Source organism: Odocoileus virginianus, chromosome 6 (assembly GCF_023699985.2).
Source record: "Odocoileus virginianus isolate 20LAN1187 ecotype Illinois chromosome 6, Ovbor_1.2, whole genome shotgun sequence".
Lineage (NCBI taxonomy): Eukaryota > Metazoa > Chordata > Mammalia > Artiodactyla > Cervidae > Odocoileus > Odocoileus virginianus.
The window spans coordinates 46,683,358-46,702,157 of record NC_069679.1 but is presented as its reverse complement, the minus strand read 5'-3'; the positions used below and the strand labels follow the sequence as shown (position 1 = coordinate 46,702,157).

Genomic DNA, 18,800 nt, shown 5'->3' with positions numbered 1-18,800 from the left:
ATTTTCTTGGGCTCCAAATCACGGCAGATGGTGAATGCAGCCATGAAATTAAAAGATGCTTGCTCCTTGGAAGGAAAGTTATGACCAACCTAGACAGCATATTAAAAAGCAGAGACATTACTTTGCTGACAAAGGTCCGTCTGGTCAAAGCTATGGTTTTTTCAGTAGTCATGTATGGATGTAAGAGTTGGACCATGAAGAAAGCAGAGCACCAAATAACTGATGCTTTTGAACTGTGGTGTTGAAGACGACTCTTGAGAGTTCCTGGGACTGCAAGGAGATCAAACCAGTCAATCCTAAAGGAAATCAGTCCTGAATATTCATTGGAAGGACTGTTGCTGAAGCTGAAGCTCCAATACTTTGGTCACCTGATGTGAAGGGCTGACTCATTGGAAGAGACCCTGATGCTGGGAAGGATTGAAGGCAGGAGGAGAAGGGGATGACAGAGGATGGTTGGATGGCATCACCGACTTAATGGACAGAAATTTGAGCAAGCTCTGGGAGTTGTAATGGACAGGGAAGACTGGCATGCTGCAGTCCATGGGGTCGCAAAGAGTTGGACATGAAAAAGAGACTGAACTGAAAGGAGGCAAGACTATACAATGCAGGAAAGTCAGTCTCTTCAATAAATGGCACTGGAAAACCTGGACAGCTACATGTAAAAAATGAAATTAGAAAACTCTTTACCACCATACACAAAAATAAGCTCAAAATGGATTAAAGACCTAAATGTAAGATCAGACACTATAAAACTCTTAAGAGGAAAACATAGGCAGAACACTCTCTGACATAAATTACAGCAATATCTTTTTTGATCCCCCTCCCATATTTATGGAAATAAAAATGAAAATAAACAAATGGGACATAATTAAACTCAAACACTTCTGTAGAGCAAAGGAAACCATAAACAAAACAAAAAGATAATCCACAGAATGGGAGAAAATATTTATAAACAATGTGACTGACAAGGGATTAGTTCCAAAAATTTACACACAGCTCATGTGGCTTAGTATCATAAAAACAAACAATCAAAAAATGGGTAGAAGACCCACACAGACATTTTTCCAAATAAGACATACAAATGGCCAAGAGGCACATGAAAAGGTGCACAACATCATTAATTATTAGAGAAATGCAAATCAAAACTACAATGAGATATTACCTCACACCCATCAGAATGGCCATTATTAAAAATATCAACAAACAATAAATGCTGGAGTGGGTGCGGAGAGAAGGGAAATCTCTTATGCTGTTGATAGGAATGTAAACTGGTATAGCTACTCTAGAGAACATTATGGAGCATCCTTTAAAAACTAGGAATAAAACTACAATATGACCTAGTAATTCCACTAATGGGCATGTACCCTGAGAAAGAAAGAAGAAAGAAAAGTTGCTCAGTCATGTCTGACTCTTTGTGACCCCATGGACTGCAGCCTATCAGTCTCCTCTGTCCATGGGATTTTCCAGGCAAGAGTATTGGAGTGGGTTGTTATTTCCTTCTCCAGGTGATCTTCCTAACTCAGGGATCGAACCCAGGTCTCCTGCACTGCAGGCAGATACTTTACTGTCTGAGTAACCAGGGAAGCCTGAGAAAACCATAATTCAAAAAGGCACATGTACCCCAGTGTTCACTGCAGCCCTGTTTATGATAGCCAGGACATGGAAGCAATCTAGATGTCCATCAACAGATGAACACATAATGAAGTTGTGGTACATACATACAATGGAATATTACTCAGCCATGAAAAGAAATCAATCTTGAGTCAGTTAATCTGTAATGGATGAACCTAGAGGGTATTGTATAGAGTGAAGTCAGTCAGAAAAAGAAAAACAAATATCGTATATTAACGCATATATATGGAATCTAGAAAAATGGTACTCATGAGCCTATTTGCAAGTCAGGAATAGAGATGCAGATGTAGAGAATGGACTTGTGGACACTGCAGGATAAGGAGAGGGTGGGACAGATTGAGTGAGTAGTACTAAAACATATGCATTGCCGTGTGTAAAATAGACAGCTAGTGGGAAGCTGCTGCATAACACAGGGAGCTCAGCCCAGTGCTCTGTGATGGCTTAGCGGGGTGGGATGGGGGAGCTGTTGTGGGGGGCGTTGAGGAGGAGGGGATATATGTATACTTATGGCTGATTCATGCTGTTGTATGGCAGAAATCAACACAACACTGTAAAGCAATTCTCCTCCAACTAAAAATAAATTCTAAAAAATTATGCTTAAAGAACAAAAACCAAACAAACCAAAAAAAAAAAAAAAAAAAAAAACAGTTGCTGTATGATTCTGCAATCCCATTCATGGGCACATATCCGGAGAAAAACACATGCACCCCAGTGTTCACCGCAGCACTCTTTAAAATAGCCAAGACAGAAGCAACCTAAATGTCCACTGACAGAAGAATGGATAAAGACTATGTGGTACATATATTCAATGGAATAGTATTTAGCCATTAGAAAGAATGAAATAGTGACTCCTCTGGTGGTCCGGTGGTTAAGATTTTGCCTTCAAATGCAGGAGGTGAGAGTTCAATCCCTAGTTGGGGAGCTAAGACCCCACATGCCTTGAGGCCAAAAAACTAAAACATAAAGCAGAAGCAGTATTGTGACAAATTCAATAAAGACTTTAAAAATGATTCACATTTTAAAAAAACTTAAAAAAAGAATGAAACAATGCCATTTGCAGCAACAGTGATGGACCTACAGATTGTCATACTGAGTGACGTCAGACAGAGAAAGACAAATATATGATGTCGCTTATATGCGGAATCTAAAAAAATGATACAAATGAATTGACAAAATGGAAACAGATTCACAGTCTTAGAGAACAAGCTTTTGGTTACCAGAGGGGAACGGGCAGGGGTGTGGGGCATGGGGAGTGGGAAGGATAGTTAGGGAGTTTGTGATTAACATACACATAGTACTATATATAATAAATAAACAATAAGGACCTACTGCTCAATAGTAAGGAACTCTGCTCAATATTTAGTAAGCTAAATGGGAAAAGAATTTGAAGAACAGATACATATTTATGCTAGCTGAATCACTTTGCTGTATGTACACCTGAAACTAACACAACATTGTTTATCAAGTAAACTCCAGAAAGAAATAAAGAGTTAAAAAAAAAAAGTTTAAGCCAAAAAGGAAAACTATCAAGCCCCAAGTAGCTTCAGGCACACTCAAATTATGAGATTTCAGTCATGTCATCAAAACTGTTTCTCCACACTCCATCCTGCCCCCAATCTCTGACCTCTGTTCTGGGACCTCTTCTCTGTGGGAAGGCAAAACATTCTCTCCAGATTCTATTCCCAATGGTGACATAAGTCAAAAAGCTGGAATACGTCCGGCAAGAACACAGGACCTGTGTGAAGAAAATTGTAAGAGACCTAAATAAATGGAAGAGAATTTCATGTTCTTAAAAGGGAAAATGCAATATTGTAAACATATTACTTATTTCCAAATTGATTTATAATCTAATCCCATTCTATTCAAAATCCTTAAGCAATGTCTTAGCGGATTCTTTATTAACTGGTTTTTAGAATTCATCTTAATTCACAAAAATAGCCAAGGACTTTTTTTTTTAAAGAAGAATGGTGGAGGAGATTAAACTATAAAGCCAGATGTTCAAATATGTTCAAATATATAAACATATAGTAATTGTGACAGAGTGCTATTAGTAAAGAAAAAGATAAGTCTACAAACTAGATAATACATTCAAATTAGCTAGGAAAAAATGAACCATATATAAACAAGGCTGAAATACTACCCCAGCTCTTAGAAGGACTGTCCTACGTCATGCTGATACCAAATGCAAGTTCATGTGCCCCACACACAGTGAAGCCAAACAAATTGAAATGACAAGAGTTTGGAGCACAGATTTATTGCAGAGCTCTACAAGGAGAAGGTGGCTCCTACCCTCAAGCCTGGAACTTCTCAGTTTCAGCAAAGCACTTCTAAAGGCAAGGTGAGGGAGGGGGAGATTAGTTGTTGCAAACTTCTTGGTGTGGGAATCCTTTGTTCTTGCCCACATAGGTCAGGTCATGATGGTCCTGTAAACCTCCAACAAGACAGACACTATTCTCTGACTTGCAACTTTTTATCTATATATGAATAGACTCTTAAAAGTCAGAGCCCTGAGAATAGGCTATCCTGTATATTTCAGACAGTAAGCAACATACTTTTACAAGAGGTGCAGAGGCAGGATGACTAAGCATTGGCAACAAAGCACAAATGTTAAAGTAAAAGGAACAGATCAAGCATAGAGTCAGATTTGTTCTTCCCTATTACAAAACTACATTAAAAAGGATTCCAGAATGGATCAATGACCAAGGACATAAAATACTTTCTTTGTAATCCTGGGACAAGAATGACCTTCCTAAAGAAGACAAACACCAAAAGATGTAAAGGCAAAAGCTTAGGATGATTTAACACTGGCAAGAGTGAACAGCTAAGCATTCCCTGACCTGGTCTAAGTTTGGATTGGTAGAACCTCTTTTGAAAAGTAATTTAGCAGCAGCTCAATTTGAATACATATCAACTGTGACTCAGAATCTTTTTCTATAATTCTTTTCTGTAGACATAATAATGCAGGGCTATGCACATAGGCAAAATCCATGCAATATTGTTTCCAATAGCCCATAAGGGGAGAAACACCCTAAAACACAAGGCAATGGAAAGTTAAATCAGCTTATCCTGCCATACGGAACAAGTCAGAACAGAAAGCAGAACTGCATGTTCTGAAGAGAAAAGGCTTGTAAGATGAGGCAACAAAACAGGTCCAATTGTTTATAAAATGCAAGTAAAGTAATGGCCAGGAAGGCCTGGTGTGACACTGCAGTTTTTTAATTTTATAATCAAATAGTTAATATTCTCATTGTGTCAAAACAATTTCAAGCTAATGCCAAATGGAAGACCAAGCTCAGGAATGTAAAGAGGAAAACAATCTTACAAACAAGAAGGGACACCAAGGGAGTGGTGCACTCCAGCTAAACTATCAGTGGCCACGACGGTGCAGCCAGCATCATCCAGATTACTGAGCATTTACCGCATCATCAATGTGCAGAATGCTCCAGACAGTTTCAGTTGTTAGTGTCAGTACTGACTGAAGCCAACAAAGGCTGAACAATCAGTTCCTCCAAAACCCTGGAAATACCACCCTTTTGGACATTAATGCCTATAGTTTTCTCCTTGGGCATATCTGTTTTTCGCTTGTTTTTTGTTCTGTTACTGTAGAAATGGGATTCAGCCCAGCAGTTTTAGCTAGCATAGATGAAATGACCGTCACCACATCTGTAAAGGCACAAACGCAGTAGGATCTCATACCACTCAATATTCATGCATATCCAGCTAACCACAGGGCCCACTATTTCTGGAGCACGCCCTCCCAACAAGAACAGCTTTCTGCTTCACTCAACAACGAATCAGACATAGAGAATCATGAATCAAGGGCTCAGCTTCTTCAAGCCTGATTTGTTAGAACCAGGAACCACAACTGCAACCTTTTCCTGGGCTCATACAGCCTGTAACCTTGAGCAGTTTGCCAGAATCATGAAAACTGATCCCCTCGGCTCACTCACCCAAACCCAGCATGTCAGCAGCAAGTTGGTCAGTATGAGCAAGTGGCTTGGTTCCAGTCTCTTTCAATTATCCTTAACTACCACAATATTCATTTTGATCAGGAAAGTTAACACAAGATCACTAAGGTCATGTCTTAAGAAGAGAATTCTATTTTTAAAATTTGCTTCACTTAGAACATAGGCTGTCTTCCCTCAGGGCTTGGCTGCACAACAGAAATTGAATATCCTGATCTGCTTTTAAGCCCAATCTTAGGCTTTTCAGTTCTGGCTATGTCAGAATTGGCCACCTTTTGGTTGAGAACCAGCCCTTCCACCAACTCACAATCAACTGTCCGTGCAAGTTTCCCGCCCCCACCTGCCTCTTTTTTAAAATGACAGTTTAATTAAACTAAAAAAAAAAACAACAGTTTAACCTATTTCTCTCATCCTTCACCCCCTACCTCTGGCAACCACGAACTTATTCTATCTATAAGCTTGGTTCTTTATTATTTTTTAGATTCCATCTGTAAGAGAGATCACACAATATTTGTCTTTCTGTCTGATTTATTTCACTTAGCATTACACCCTCGAGGGCATTAGCAAGTTTCTTAGCTATTCTGACATCTCTAAGATCTATGCCAGTAGCTGTGGTGGGTCGGTCACTCTCCTCCCTGCATTTACACTTGAATACTGAGAGACAATGGCTGAGTTCAACAAAATGGTTGCACTGTTTAGCAACTTTTCTCTGTCACTTGGTTCCACAGGTCAAGGCACGTCAAGACTTCAATACCCTTTTCCAAACCCTCTAGGATGACTGAGAAATAATAAATCCATTTCTGAAAAAAGTTGTTAGAGCAATCGGAGAGAGAGCGTGAGCCAGCAACAATGACCACTGATGTGGCGCCACTTCCCTGGTTCTCTTGAGCCATGGCTCTGCCAGCATTCTGGCTGCTGGATGTAACACTCGTGTTTGTTTCAGAATGCTAGCACCGTTCGTAATGGTCTCATTACCTCTCCCATCTTGAACCATTTTATCCATTCCTTTTGGTTCAAGTCTTGTTCTAATAGCATCAGCAACAGCTTCATCTATGGAGACACTGCTGAAGCAGATCTAGGCTAGCTTTTTATCCACACAGGCGCTTTTCCCCTGGCTGCTGACAAGCTTGGCTGGGTCCGTGAGGGCTCCAAAAGGACACATGGACACAGATTCCAGTGGGCAGCAGGATAACTATGTCCACTGAAAGGGATCAGAATGTTACCCCCAAATATGCCACTTCGGCATACTGATTAATCTGAGCTGAAGAAATCTGAGAAATAGCATACAGACGAAGGGCTCTCTCTTCTCCCTCTTCCTGCCCAAAAGGAGGGTATAAATTTCCCGTGAGGAAGGTGACTTTTTGTACCAGGAAGGGGAGAACACTTCTATTACTGGCAATGGGAGTTAATACCAAGATGAATCTGCATTAATTTTACTAAAATAATCCTCATCTTCCATTTGCTTCCCCCATTTATTTCCTAGTCACTGTCCCACAACAGACTGGGTTGGTCAAAAAGTGCATTTGGGATTTTCCATAAGATGTTACGGAAAAACCCACATGAACTTTCTGGCCAATGCAAAATGACCCCTGGACGTCCAACCCTTTTCCTTGTTTAGTCATGCTTGTGTGGCTCAGTTGCTGCCGACTCTTTCGAGACCCCACGGACTCGCTCCTCTATCCATGGAATCTTCCAGGTGAGAACACTGGAGCAGGCTATCATTTCCTACTCCAGGGGATTGTCCCAAAACTGGGATTAAACCGTCACCTCCCGCATTGGCAGATAGATTCTCTACCACTGAGCCACCTGGGAATCCCTTGTTTAGTCATATCGCCACAATTTACCATTCTTTGCTAAAATGGTATACAAGTCTGTTTCTTTTTCACTTGTTTTCTATAAAGTCCCCTGTAAAAAACAGCAACAAATAAAACGTGTATGTTTTCCTCCTGTTTCCTATCTTTTGTCTTCTAAATTCACAGGCCTCAGGTATAGTATCTAAGAGGGTCAAGTTTTCTCTCTCCATCAGCTTCAACTGATGAGCTGACTTCAGAATGGAAGGTGAAAGATATGGATTTGCTAAGTGCTTGTGTATTGATTAAATGTTTAAAATGTTTGTCTGTGCTGTATTTAAAGGGACAATAAAAGGAAACTGTCAATCAAGTTACTCCTAAGAATAAAGGCTTATTGAATCCCAAGCAACACCATTATTTTTTAAAAAGATGCATAAATTTATTAAAACTAAAGATTTAAAAATTTATTGAAATCAGAAAAATAAAATTTAATAAATTTCAATACATTAACTCTAGAAACCAAGAAGAATTTAGAAAGGATTCCTTTAAAAAGATTTACTATTACATTCTTTGTCAGACTGTGACTCAGGGAACTTGTGGTATCATTTTACACCCCTGACATACTGCCTTGATAAATCAATCAGTAGTAGCACATGAAATCATGGATAGATGAGAGACGCATATCCACTCTTATCCAAATGTAGCAAATAGCCCCACATTTCGTAGTTAATGATAAGCGGTTTCTTCTGTAATTCTTTGGAGCAATAAGCCTTTGGACCCCTGTGTCCCCCATTTTTAAAAGAGCCATTTATGCCTTTGTCCCAATATATTGGGTTGTCAGGAGTTAAAACGCTGGCTGAAACACTGCAGGACTCCTTATATGAACGCAGATAAAAATGTCTCAGAAGGTGGTTTACTCTGATTTGGTCTTTCACATTTCAAATTTGCTGGGTTGGTCAGAGTTAGGCAGGCAGAAATGAGTTAAGAATTTTAGAACTCACGATAATTTTATCCAGAAGTAGATTATGATTATTGCTGTCCAGTATGAGAGGAATAACCAGACCAGCTGTCTTTCCCAAGATGGCTGCAATGAGTGGCTGAAGAAGAGGCAAAATCCATCCTAAAACGGGAGGAAGAAGAGAATTAGTTTCATAATACTCAGAGCTTCTGGATGAAGCAGTAAGACAACTCCCGGATTTAAAAAGTTAAAAAAGGTTCTGATCAGTAGGTTACTTGTAATTAGGAATCTTTCAATTAGGGCTTGTAAGAAGTTGTCTAACACAGGAGGAACATAGAGGACATGATTTTGTCACTTAGAGCAGGAATCCTCATCTTTTACTCACTTCTTTCAAAACCCAAGAGGAAAGTAGAATACTATATCTGTTTTTTCCTGATCACAAAACAGATGCCATTTGGGAAAATGACAAATTACTAACTTGAAAGGTATCTCCAGAGACAATAAAGCAAGTAGTTCCATTCAGAAAAATGGGCAGGAAGGGACCTGAAATCCAGACTGTGGCATTTAAACTGCAGCTGTGAGAGATGTGGGCACTTCTTCTTTACCCAACTGGACAGTTTCTGCTTTTTGATATTAAAAGATTATTCTTTACTCAATGGTGATTAGCCAAAAGTTAAGGGGAAAAAAAAACCAACACCTCCCCATCAATTTCCTCTTTAGTGTGAAGGGCTCTTGGGGGCCAAATGCCTTGTTAAGACAAATGGCTCAGGTGAATTTCTGACAATTCACAGGCCTGGAGAGTTGAAGACCTACGCCCCCATCCCTTCATATACCAAAAGGATGAAGTTAATGCTAACACCTTAAACTGTTCATATAAGGTCAAGGTTCTGACTCAAATACTATCCTTCCTCCACAAAAGGAACGCAATTCATCAATACAGGTCTGTCAGGAAATGGCAAACAGTGCAGTGTCTTCCCCAGATTATTTTTAGATTATGTTTCAACTGCTTTTTAGATTATGTTTTTAATTGCTGGTTTTAATAATTTGGCTGCATTTCTTCTATAACTTGGGTCACTACAGTCATTGCTCCAACTCCAGTAAGGAAGAGAAGAAAGAAGCAGGGGTCTCGCTCAGAACCCAGCAGGGCATTCTACCCTCTTACTGAAGGCTGGCCAGACTCTCCTTGGTCATTGGCTTGGTTTTGGAGCTGCAGTGCAACTCCTGCTCTAGCCTAGACCAGAGATCAATGACTTACAGCTGAGAGCCTGGGCGGCAGGCTCTCTCGCAATTGAAGGCTGAGTGTGGTAAATCAGAAGTTAAGGAACCTCAGGTCAGCACCACCACAGGGTGCCCACGCACACCCCACCGCCAAACACCTCTGCCTTAGTGCTTCCTGAGGGATGTGGGGATGGACCAGGGGCTGCTTTTTCTTTTTTTTGCTTTTTCATTCTAATGAAAAAGGCTGGTGTGCTCTGACCTGCAGAGCTGTGGGGTCATAAAGAAAGGTGCATCTAATAAGTTTCGTATAAAGAATCCATCTGGCCCAGGTCACCCCATTGCTGACTTCACCACTTCGGGAGTCTACTTAACTAAACAAAGCATCCAGACCTACCATGAGCACACCCTACAAGCGGAGGGTGGTCAAGGGAAGGGCCAAAGTGTGCAAACCCAAGTCGGGTGCTGCGTTTTCAGAACGGTTTAGTATGCGAGCTGTCTAGTTGGGCCTGTTTCGGCAACTGCCTCTACCGGTACAGAAAGTCAGAATTCACCCCAAACTTCCCAGTCCTGCTGAAACGAATGCTCTACAGGGCTGGCGCCTCGGAGTCCCTCCGCTAGCCGGCTGTGGCTGCGTGTGCGCGTCCCAGGCCGCCCACCAGCCCCGCGTCCTTCGCGCTCACCCAGCCGCCGTTGGCCATCAGCCAGGCGCGGTGCCTTTCGCAGAACTGGACACACAGAAGGGCCACCAGGAGCCGACAGTCCCTGCTAACGCCGTCGTCGTCGTCTCTCTTCTGCCGTCGGGTCGTCTGCGGCAGCCTCTCCAGCAGCGACCCCGCGAAGGTCACGAGTGAGGCCACGCGTCCCCAGCTGGGGCCAGGGTCTTCGTCGAGTAGCCTCTGCGCCATCCTGGCCACCAGCTCGACGCGGTGCCTGCGGCAGCGGCGGTAAAGCGGCAAGACGTTTCGATTTGCTTCCTGGACACGGGCGGCCACGTGGCGCAGCACGGCAGCCTCGGGCGTGGAGGGCGCAGGAGCGGGAGTGCCGGGCTCCCGGGCGCAGAACTCGAGGTAGTCCACCAGTAGCCGGGCGGTGCGCTCCCTAAACGGGTCCACCATGGCTCCGCCTCTACCGGGTCCGACCCGGGCCTGTTTTCTGGGCCTGCCGGCGCCCCGCCCCTCCTCGCGCTGGCTCGGCTCAGCCCGCCCCCACGCAGTTGCTTTCCCAGGTCTGGAGAGGGGCCTTTGATGGGAATCCCATCTACACTTGTTCCGGTCCCAACAGCCAGGGCCCCGTGGTGTGCATGGATTCACGTAGCAGTCAGGGTCAGAGTGAGACTCTGGGGGTTATTGTTTCTAGCTTTCGGCTTGGGGACTAAGAACCCAGAGGGAACAGTCAAGGCAAATGGGCTAGGCTGGCCTCTCCTTTAGGAGAGGTTCCCTGGTGGCTCAGATGGTCAAGAATCTGCCTGCAATGTGGGAGACCAGGGTTTGATCCCTACGTGGGAAAGGCCCCCTGGAGAAGTGAATGGCTACCCATTCCAGTATTCTTGCCTGGAGAATTCCATGGACAGAGGAGCCTAGGGGGCTACAGTTTATGAGTCGAACATGGGTGAGCCACCGACATTTTCTTTCATACCAGGAGAGGTTGACAAAGGCTACACACAGCCCTCCGCTGGTGACTCCCTCGAAAGTGTTATCAGCATTTTCTCAGATTGGATGGAAGCATCCAGGTGTGTGTTGGAATCTGGCCATACGGGACAGGAAACAGGGTAATTCTCCTGCATGTTGCTACTAGAGTACCAATATTAGCTACTTTTGTGCATTCATTCATTCATTCACTCATTTACTCCTAGCCTTTGGGGTGCTAGGTCTCCCCCTTAGCACTGGAGACACAATGGAGAACAAGGCACGTGGTCCCTGCTCTTAAGGACCCTACAGTCTAAGTGATGGGACAAAGAAACGGCCAATCACAGCACAGTTAAACTGTCATTATAATAGAATTATCCAGGCTTTTGGTTGTTTCTTATAGCTACCATCCTTATATTACTTAGAATTCTCCACTTTTTACTAGCTAATCCCTCATTACTCCACTCCCCTATTATAGTTAATATACTTCTTATACTAATCTTTCTCTGTTCATGTTATTCCATGGCTTCTTTCTCCTGAATGGACTCAGGCAGACACAGAATTGGTATCAGCTGTGAAATTTGTGAGGGTTCATTGGTCTGGAGCATTTTGAAATATCCCCACCGGGGTGAAAGATGAATAGCTGTATCTTGTATCACCTACAAAAAGAAAGAGGCACAAACTTGGTAGGTCACTTCGGAGGCAACATACACATCTGAGTATGCAACGTCAACCCATCTACAGGCTGGTGGATTTGGGAGTAAAACAAGAGAAGGCTCTGCAGCTGTTCAGGCTGAAGTACGAACTGATTTCCCAGGTGGTGCAGTGGTAAAGGATCTGCCTGCAACGCAGGAGATGTGAGTTTAATCCCTGGGTTGGGGAGATACCCTGGAGAAGGAAATGGCAACCCAATGCAGTATTCTTGCTGGGGAAAGCCCACGGACAGAGGAGCCTGTGGGCTACAGTCCATGGGAGTGACTAATCAGCAACAAGCTGCTGTACCACTTGGGTCTGGTGATCCAAAAGATCCAATGATACTTGAAGTGTCAAATAGGGAAGCTGGATGGAATCTCTGACAAGCACCAATAGCACTGCAGTGCAGACCTCTAGGATTTTAAAGCAAATCTATGTCCTCTTTTGCCAGTAACTAACTATTCTCCTTTGGAGAAGCAGGTTCTGGCTTGCTACTTGGTAGAAGCTGAATGAGGTGATCAGGCAGTTTGAGATCTAATCATAATATGGATGCTGTTGGACCTATCTCGTTATAAAGTTAGGCGTGCACAGTAGAAATCTATCATCAAGTCGAAATGGTATATAAGAGACTGAACTCAGGTCCATGACGTAGGATTGTATAGGTGGGTGGCTCAGACCGCTGCAACACCAACTCTTGTTGCTTTGCCCCCTCATTCCATGCCTGTGGCCTCCAGGGAGTTGCTTATGAGAAGCTGACTGATGGAGAAGAACTCAAACCTGGATTGTAGATGTTGTATTGTTGCTTAGTTGCTCAGTCATGTCTGACCTCATGAACAGCAGCACACCAGGCTTCACCGTCCTTCATGATCTCCCAGAGTTTGCTCAAACTCATATCCACTGAGTCGATGATGCCATCCAACTATCTCATCTTCTGTCACCCCCTTGTCCTTCTGCCCCCAATCTTTCCCAGCATCAGGGTCTTTTCCAATGAGTCAGCCCTTCGCATCAGGTGCCCACAATATTGGAGCTTCAGCTTTAGCATCAGTCCTTCCGATGAATATTCTGGGTTGATTTCCTTTGGGATTGACTGGTTTCATCTCCTTGCTGTTCAAGGGACTCTCAAGAGTCTTCTCCAGCACCAGTTTGAAAGCATCAGTCTTCAGCACTCAGCCTTCTTTATGGCCCAACTCTCATATCTATACATGATTACTGGAAAAACCACAGCTTTGGTTATACAGACCTTTTTGGCAAAGTGATGTCTCTGCTTTTTACTACACTGTCTAGGTTTGTCACGGCTTTTTTTCCCAAGGAGCAAGCATCTTTTAATTTCATGGTTGAAGTCACTGTCCACAGTGATTTTGGAGCCCAATAAAATAAAGTCTGTCATTGTTTGCATTTTTTTCCCCCATCTATTTGCCATAAAGTGATGGGACCAGATGCCATGGCCTTAGTTTTTTGAATGTTGAGATTCAAGCTGGCTTTTTCACTCTTCTCTTTCACCTTCATCAAGAGGCTCTTTAGTTCCTCTTTGCTTTCTACCGTTAGGGTGGTGTCATCTGCATATCTGAGGTTATTGATATATTGTAGATAGGTCTATATGATATGCTGGTACCACATGAAAGTGGATAGCTAGAGCCTTATAGTTCTGCTTGGGGTTGGGGGGTACTGTGAAGACAGTGGTGAAGGAAAATCCTCCCACCAGTTAGAAATTCAAGCAGGATATATGACTGTACCCTAAGTCTGGGGTGAGAGATGGTTAGAGTAGAGATCTTCACTGAATCTTGGGCAGCTTCTGATGGTTTGGCTGGATGGTCAGGACCTTGAAGATTGGTGACAAGGAAATCTTGCACACAGCTATGTGGGTGAACCCCTCTGAACAGGTGCAGATTGAAGATACTTGTCTCCCATGTCAACGTCTCCAAAGGGTGGCCACTGTAGAGGATCTTACAATCAAGTAGACAAAATTCTGTGCTCTGTGGCTATCAGACAGCTTCTTTACACAGCTGCCACGGTGCCTGCTCTGTGAATGCCCATGAAGAGGCCATGCAGCAGAGACAGAGGATGTGGCCCTAACAGAACTCCCTCTGTGAAGGCTGAGCTGGCTAATGCTAGTGCTGAGGGCCTGTTCTGCAAGTGCCAGTGATTGATATGGTGAGAAATGAATTTTGCCAGAAGGGAATATAAACGTTGTCAAAAAGAGCTGGTTGAAATATCTTATGAATTCCCTTATTATGTTAAATGTTTTGATATAAGTTCATGTTTTATTTTCAAGTTAGTCATGATTTTATATTTTATTAGCAAGCACACACTTTATATTTTATTAGCAAGCACACAGTTTTTTCTTAGATTTGGAGTAGCCTGGGTGTTAGTAGTAAATCCTCTGGCCCTGCCATTGGTTAGTATTAGCTAAATCAAACAAATGGATAAATTAACCTCCACACAGAATTTCTTATCCAGTTTGCAGTCAGACTTGGCTATAATCCCTCCTCTGCCACTTAGAAGCTGTGCAACTGTGAAAAAAGTTTTTCAGCTCTCCCAGCCTCAATTTCCTAAACTAAGAAATGGAGGTGATAAACTGTCTGCATCATACTTTGTTAAAAGGGTTACATGAGTTGGTATGTACAAAGGCTTTAGCATACTGCCTGGCACATAGTAAAAGCTCTTTACAGAGGAGCTTGTATTATTAATATGAATTGATCAAGGTTACCAGGCTCACTTGGCCCACTTCTAACCAAAATGCAATTTGTGACATTTTTGGTGAGCCTTACCTATATGGTTTCTGGTTTTGTTTTTAAAATACTGAAAGTAGCTAGAGACCACCTACTATTTTTTCATATACATTTAAACAGCTTTATTGTGATATAATTCACAATACCACAAAATTCACTTTTAAAGTATAGATTTCAGTGGGCTATAGTATATTCAAGGTAGTGCAACCATCACCACTGTGTAATTTCATTATCTCGAAGGATATCCAATCTCGTAAGTAACCAGTGACCTACTTTCTGTTGCTATGGATCTGCCTGTTCTGACATTTCATGTAAATGGAATCATTCACTATGTGGTCCTATATGCCTGGCTTCTTTCACCTGGTATGTTTTCAAAGCTCATCCATGTTGTAGCTTGAATCAGTACTTAATTCCTTTGTGTTGCTAAATAATATCCCATTGTATAGACATACCACATTTTGGCCATCCATTCATCGGCAGCTGAACCTTTGAGTTGTTCCACTTTGAGCTGCTGTGAACATCTGTGTTCAAGTTACTGTGTGGACATCTGTGTTCAAGTTACTGTGTGGACGTGTTTTCATTTCCCTCGGGTAACACCTAGGAGGGGAGGCCACCTATTACTGGGGAACACAGACAGGTTGGAAGCAGTGACTTCTGGTTCCTGGTTTACATGAGTAACCAGGCAAATGTTAAGCATTCCCCAGTGGTGTGTTGGTTAGATACCCTGGGGTTCAAAGATAGGCAATTTTTGTTGTCACAGTCTTTGCATAAATGTTCATATTTGCACTGAGTTTTTCTTATGTGGTTAAATCAATCAGCACATTGTTTCTGACCCCATCTCCTCCCTAGGGGGTCTGCATCCTTTTCACAACTACAGAAACATATTCACTTCTTTCACCAGAATTAGTGGGAGACTGCCCACCGTGGAGACTGATCAGTCCTGAAGGCCAGCCTAGCTAGCACCAAGCCCTGGTTAGAGAATGAGGGGTTGGCAGATACTCTGAAGAGTGACCTGATTCTCCCCCGTCACTGGTGAGACAGCGAGTGGTTTAGCTTCGTGTGCTCCCAAAGGATCTACAGACAAGAAGATTCACTGAGACCTTTCCCCAGCTTGCCCCCTCATCAGAATTCCCAGCCCACTTCAGTCCTGCCTGATCCTGATCTCCAGGGGACAGGCCTTAGGGTCTGTGTGTTTAACCTGCTGTCGAGCCAGTGGGCACATCTGGGGAATGCAGATCTACAAATGCCTGCTCAGTCAGCAATCCTAGGCTTGGAGGGAAGCTCCAATCCCAGTGCCAGTTAATCTTTGAACTCAGCAGCTGAGCTTACCCCAGAATCCCAAGGGTCTTCCTTTGAAAAGATTGTCAGAGATTCACAGCCCCTGCTGGTCTCTTGCCTTGCCCACTGTCTCTCTGTGCCCAGATATGCTGCTTTCAAAGTCAGTATGACCCTGGGAGTCCTTCTGGGGACCCTCCAAAGTCAAAACTATTTTCACAATAATACTGACTCCTTTTTTGTACGTGTGTCTTTTAAAACTCTGATTTTCTCAGGAGTTTTCAAGAGGCTACTGATGGGTAGTAGAATATGTGCTTCTGGAATCCTGTGTTTTATCATTTTTCTCAGTTTTCATTTCTAATATGATAAATATTGATAGATATAAGCAACATAAACAAAAAGCTCTTTGTGGTCCTCAATAATTTTTAAGAGTGTAGAGGGATCTTTAGATGAAAACATTGAGAACCAGTAGCCTAGATGAATCTTTAATAATTACTATTTTGATATATGAATAGGGGCTGTAGGAGTGAGAGGAGAGTAAAGAATGAAAAAGGAGGAGGAGAGTAGGGAGGAGGGGGGAGGGAGGAGGAGGAGAGAGACAGGAAAGAGGTGAAATAAGAAGAGAGAGGAGGGAGGAGATGGGGGGACAAGGGGAAGAATGAGGGAGAAGGGACGGGAGGAGTTGAAAGGGACAGGAAGAGAACAGGAAAGAGAAGAGGGGAAGGAACTTTAGAGCTCTCCCATTTCCTAGATGAGAAAACTGAGGCTGAGAGGCATTTAGATATTATACATCCTGTAAAAGTGGAAAAGCTCGGTCTAAACCTTTGTCCCCATGCTGTCCCCCTCTTAAGATCAATCAAGTGTTAGAAGGTTCACCTTCTAGCCAGATGGCCAAGCAACTAGGAGAGGCCAGGTTGCAAGGGCCCTTAGAACTTGTGCTATTTTAATGTCACTTACAATCCAGTGAAGGGTGTGGAGGAGGCCCAGGATGGGAAGAGGGAAGTGGATAATGGGTGCCTGGGCTCACTCCAGAGCCCTGAACCCAGACCCACTTCTGGGAGGCCAGCCACTCACTCCCTCAAAGCAGCTGCCTTGGTTTTAGTTCACAGGTATTTCCCACACCACCTGTCATCACACACCTCCTTGTTAAACCCCTTCTCTGCCTAACCTTTCTCTTCTCTGCCTGGAAAGGGGGTGTCCAAGGCTCTGCACACCTGTGGGCACATCTGTTTGGCCCCTTCACCACAATGGTTTAGTACCTTTGCCTCCTAGTCCTCTAAAAAAAAAAAAACAGAAAGCCTGATTAACAAACTCCACTATTATTTTCAATGTGCAAAATACGATTTATTACCTAAAGTTTATCCCTGAATATCCATGTAATCTGGTATATTCCCAACCAAGTATTTCATCAATAATACTACTAAACAACACCCAGGTGAGATTAAATACTTATAGGGGAGGTGGCTTAATGCCCATGGGAGTGAGTGTTGGAGGGAATACTTTCTTAGGGCCCTGAAAATCACTTTTCTGATTGTAAAGTTAGGGACTACTTTGCACGTATACTGACAATGCCTCCCACCTCTCCAAATATACAGCCTTGAATCTGCTTGAGCCTGACTGACTTCTCCTTTGCCCCGTCTTCCTTCACTTCTGGGAGGCCCAGGTCAGACTGCAGACACATGGAAGGGTCTGTGGGAGACAGGGAAGGAAGTACCATAACCGGGAGCCCAGGAACAAACTTGGGAGAACCTTCTGGGAGCAGAGCTTGGGGATTTCACAGGACATGTTGTGGGGCCAGCACTTCAGCAGTTGGCAGGAACCGGGTGGACCTGCTGCCCATTCTCCTGAGCCCCTGCGCGGAATGGAGAAGGTGCTGAAGGCTGTGCCTCCGGGCTCTGCTCCCGCCCGTCTTCTCTCTTGTTCTCAGGGTGGGAGAGCAGCAGAGATGGAGGGGGTGCAGACTGGGGGAGGTGAGTAGGGGCTTTTCACATTGTCTCTCTCTACTCCAGGACCTACTGTGTAGTAAAACCCTTAGTAAATGTTTTCTTGGCAAATGATTGAATATAACCATTATGTTTATTTTAAAAGAGTTTATGGAAAAGCTGGCCTGGGGAATTTCTGACTCATTTTGACATCTGAATGAGTAGTTTTGTGGGTGGGCCTGTGCACCCCGAGGTTTACAGGGGCACGAGGCCCAGGCCTATCCGAGAGCTCCAGGCGTCGAAGGGCCTCTGCACAGCAGGGCCCGGGGCTGGGCCTGCAAAGCTGGAGCTACCATCAGGAGAAGGGCCGTGAGAGGGGACCGAGGATCCGGGGGACTCGGCACGCGCAGCCCTCGGACACAAGGACATGGCCCGGCAGACCTAACCACCCAGAGGGCAAGCCTCACCCAGGAATGGTTTTTGGTTTGAGGTGACCTTTTATTTCCCCAATGGATCCTATAACTAAAGCACTTGGTATCGTCCAGAAGGATCTGCTGAATTTTAAATAAAGGCAGGATATTATGTTTCTTCCTCCATATAAGTGAAGCAAAGACATCATCATTCAAGAGCTATCAATCTGTGTATATAATTACATTTGCAATGCAATAAATACGAGTATAACTGATATGGACAAGATTCACTTTAGCCTGAGTAGATGCTACTAATCCTAATACATCTAATACCACAAATCGGTTTTCAAATAAGTTTACTGTCCTCTGTTCCCACACAGAAAGGTTTTGGTTCCTCTGAGAAGTGTTTGTGTCCCAAACAGCACTCAGTTTTTCCCTCTAATGATAGAAAATGTCCCGTCCTCCTGATACAAGCCACCGTCACAAGATGCACAGATCAAACCTGTCTATTTTACCCATATCTCTGCTTCCTTTGTAACATGGAAATGTTTTACCTGAAAAAAAAAGACAAGAGGAGGCAAGG

The 18,800-nt window shown here is 43.5% G+C and overlaps 1 protein-coding gene and 1 pseudogene across 1 annotated transcript; both read right to left on the bottom strand.

Moving 5' to 3' along the window:
* Window positions 1-2,305: 2,305 nt before the first annotated feature.
* On the bottom strand, window positions 2,306-18,325 carry BCL2L10 (BCL2 like 10). The gene is made up of 3 exons (XM_070469268.1): window positions 10,244-18,325; window positions 8,389-8,507; window positions 2,306-3,367 (listed from the first exon to the last, which is right to left on the bottom strand). The coding sequence occupies exons 1-3, from the start codon at window positions 10,676-10,678 to the stop codon at window positions 3,331-3,333; spliced, it is 591 nt and encodes a 196-aa protein (XP_070325369.1). The 5' UTR covers window positions 10,679-18,325; the 3' UTR covers window positions 2,306-3,330.
* Window positions 4,994-6,759, bottom strand: LOC139035459 (T-complex protein 1 subunit delta pseudogene; annotated as a pseudogene).
* Window positions 18,326-18,800: the final 475 nt, after the last annotated feature.

Bases quoted from the DNA above. Each gene is read 5' to 3' on its own strand.
- BCL2L10 (XM_070469268.1), bottom strand. From the start codon at position 10,678: ATGGTGGACCCGTTTAGGGAGCGCACCGCCCGGCTACTGGTGGACTAC. The intron at 8,508-10,243 runs GTGAGCGCGAAG...CTCCCGTTTTAG, and splicing joins TGATGGCCAACGGCGGCTGG to GATGGATTTTGCCTCTTCTT. The intron at 3,368-8,388 runs GTGAGTTCTAAA...TTCTTCACACAG, and splicing joins TACTTCTGGATAAAATTATC to GTCCTGTGTTCTTGCCGGAC.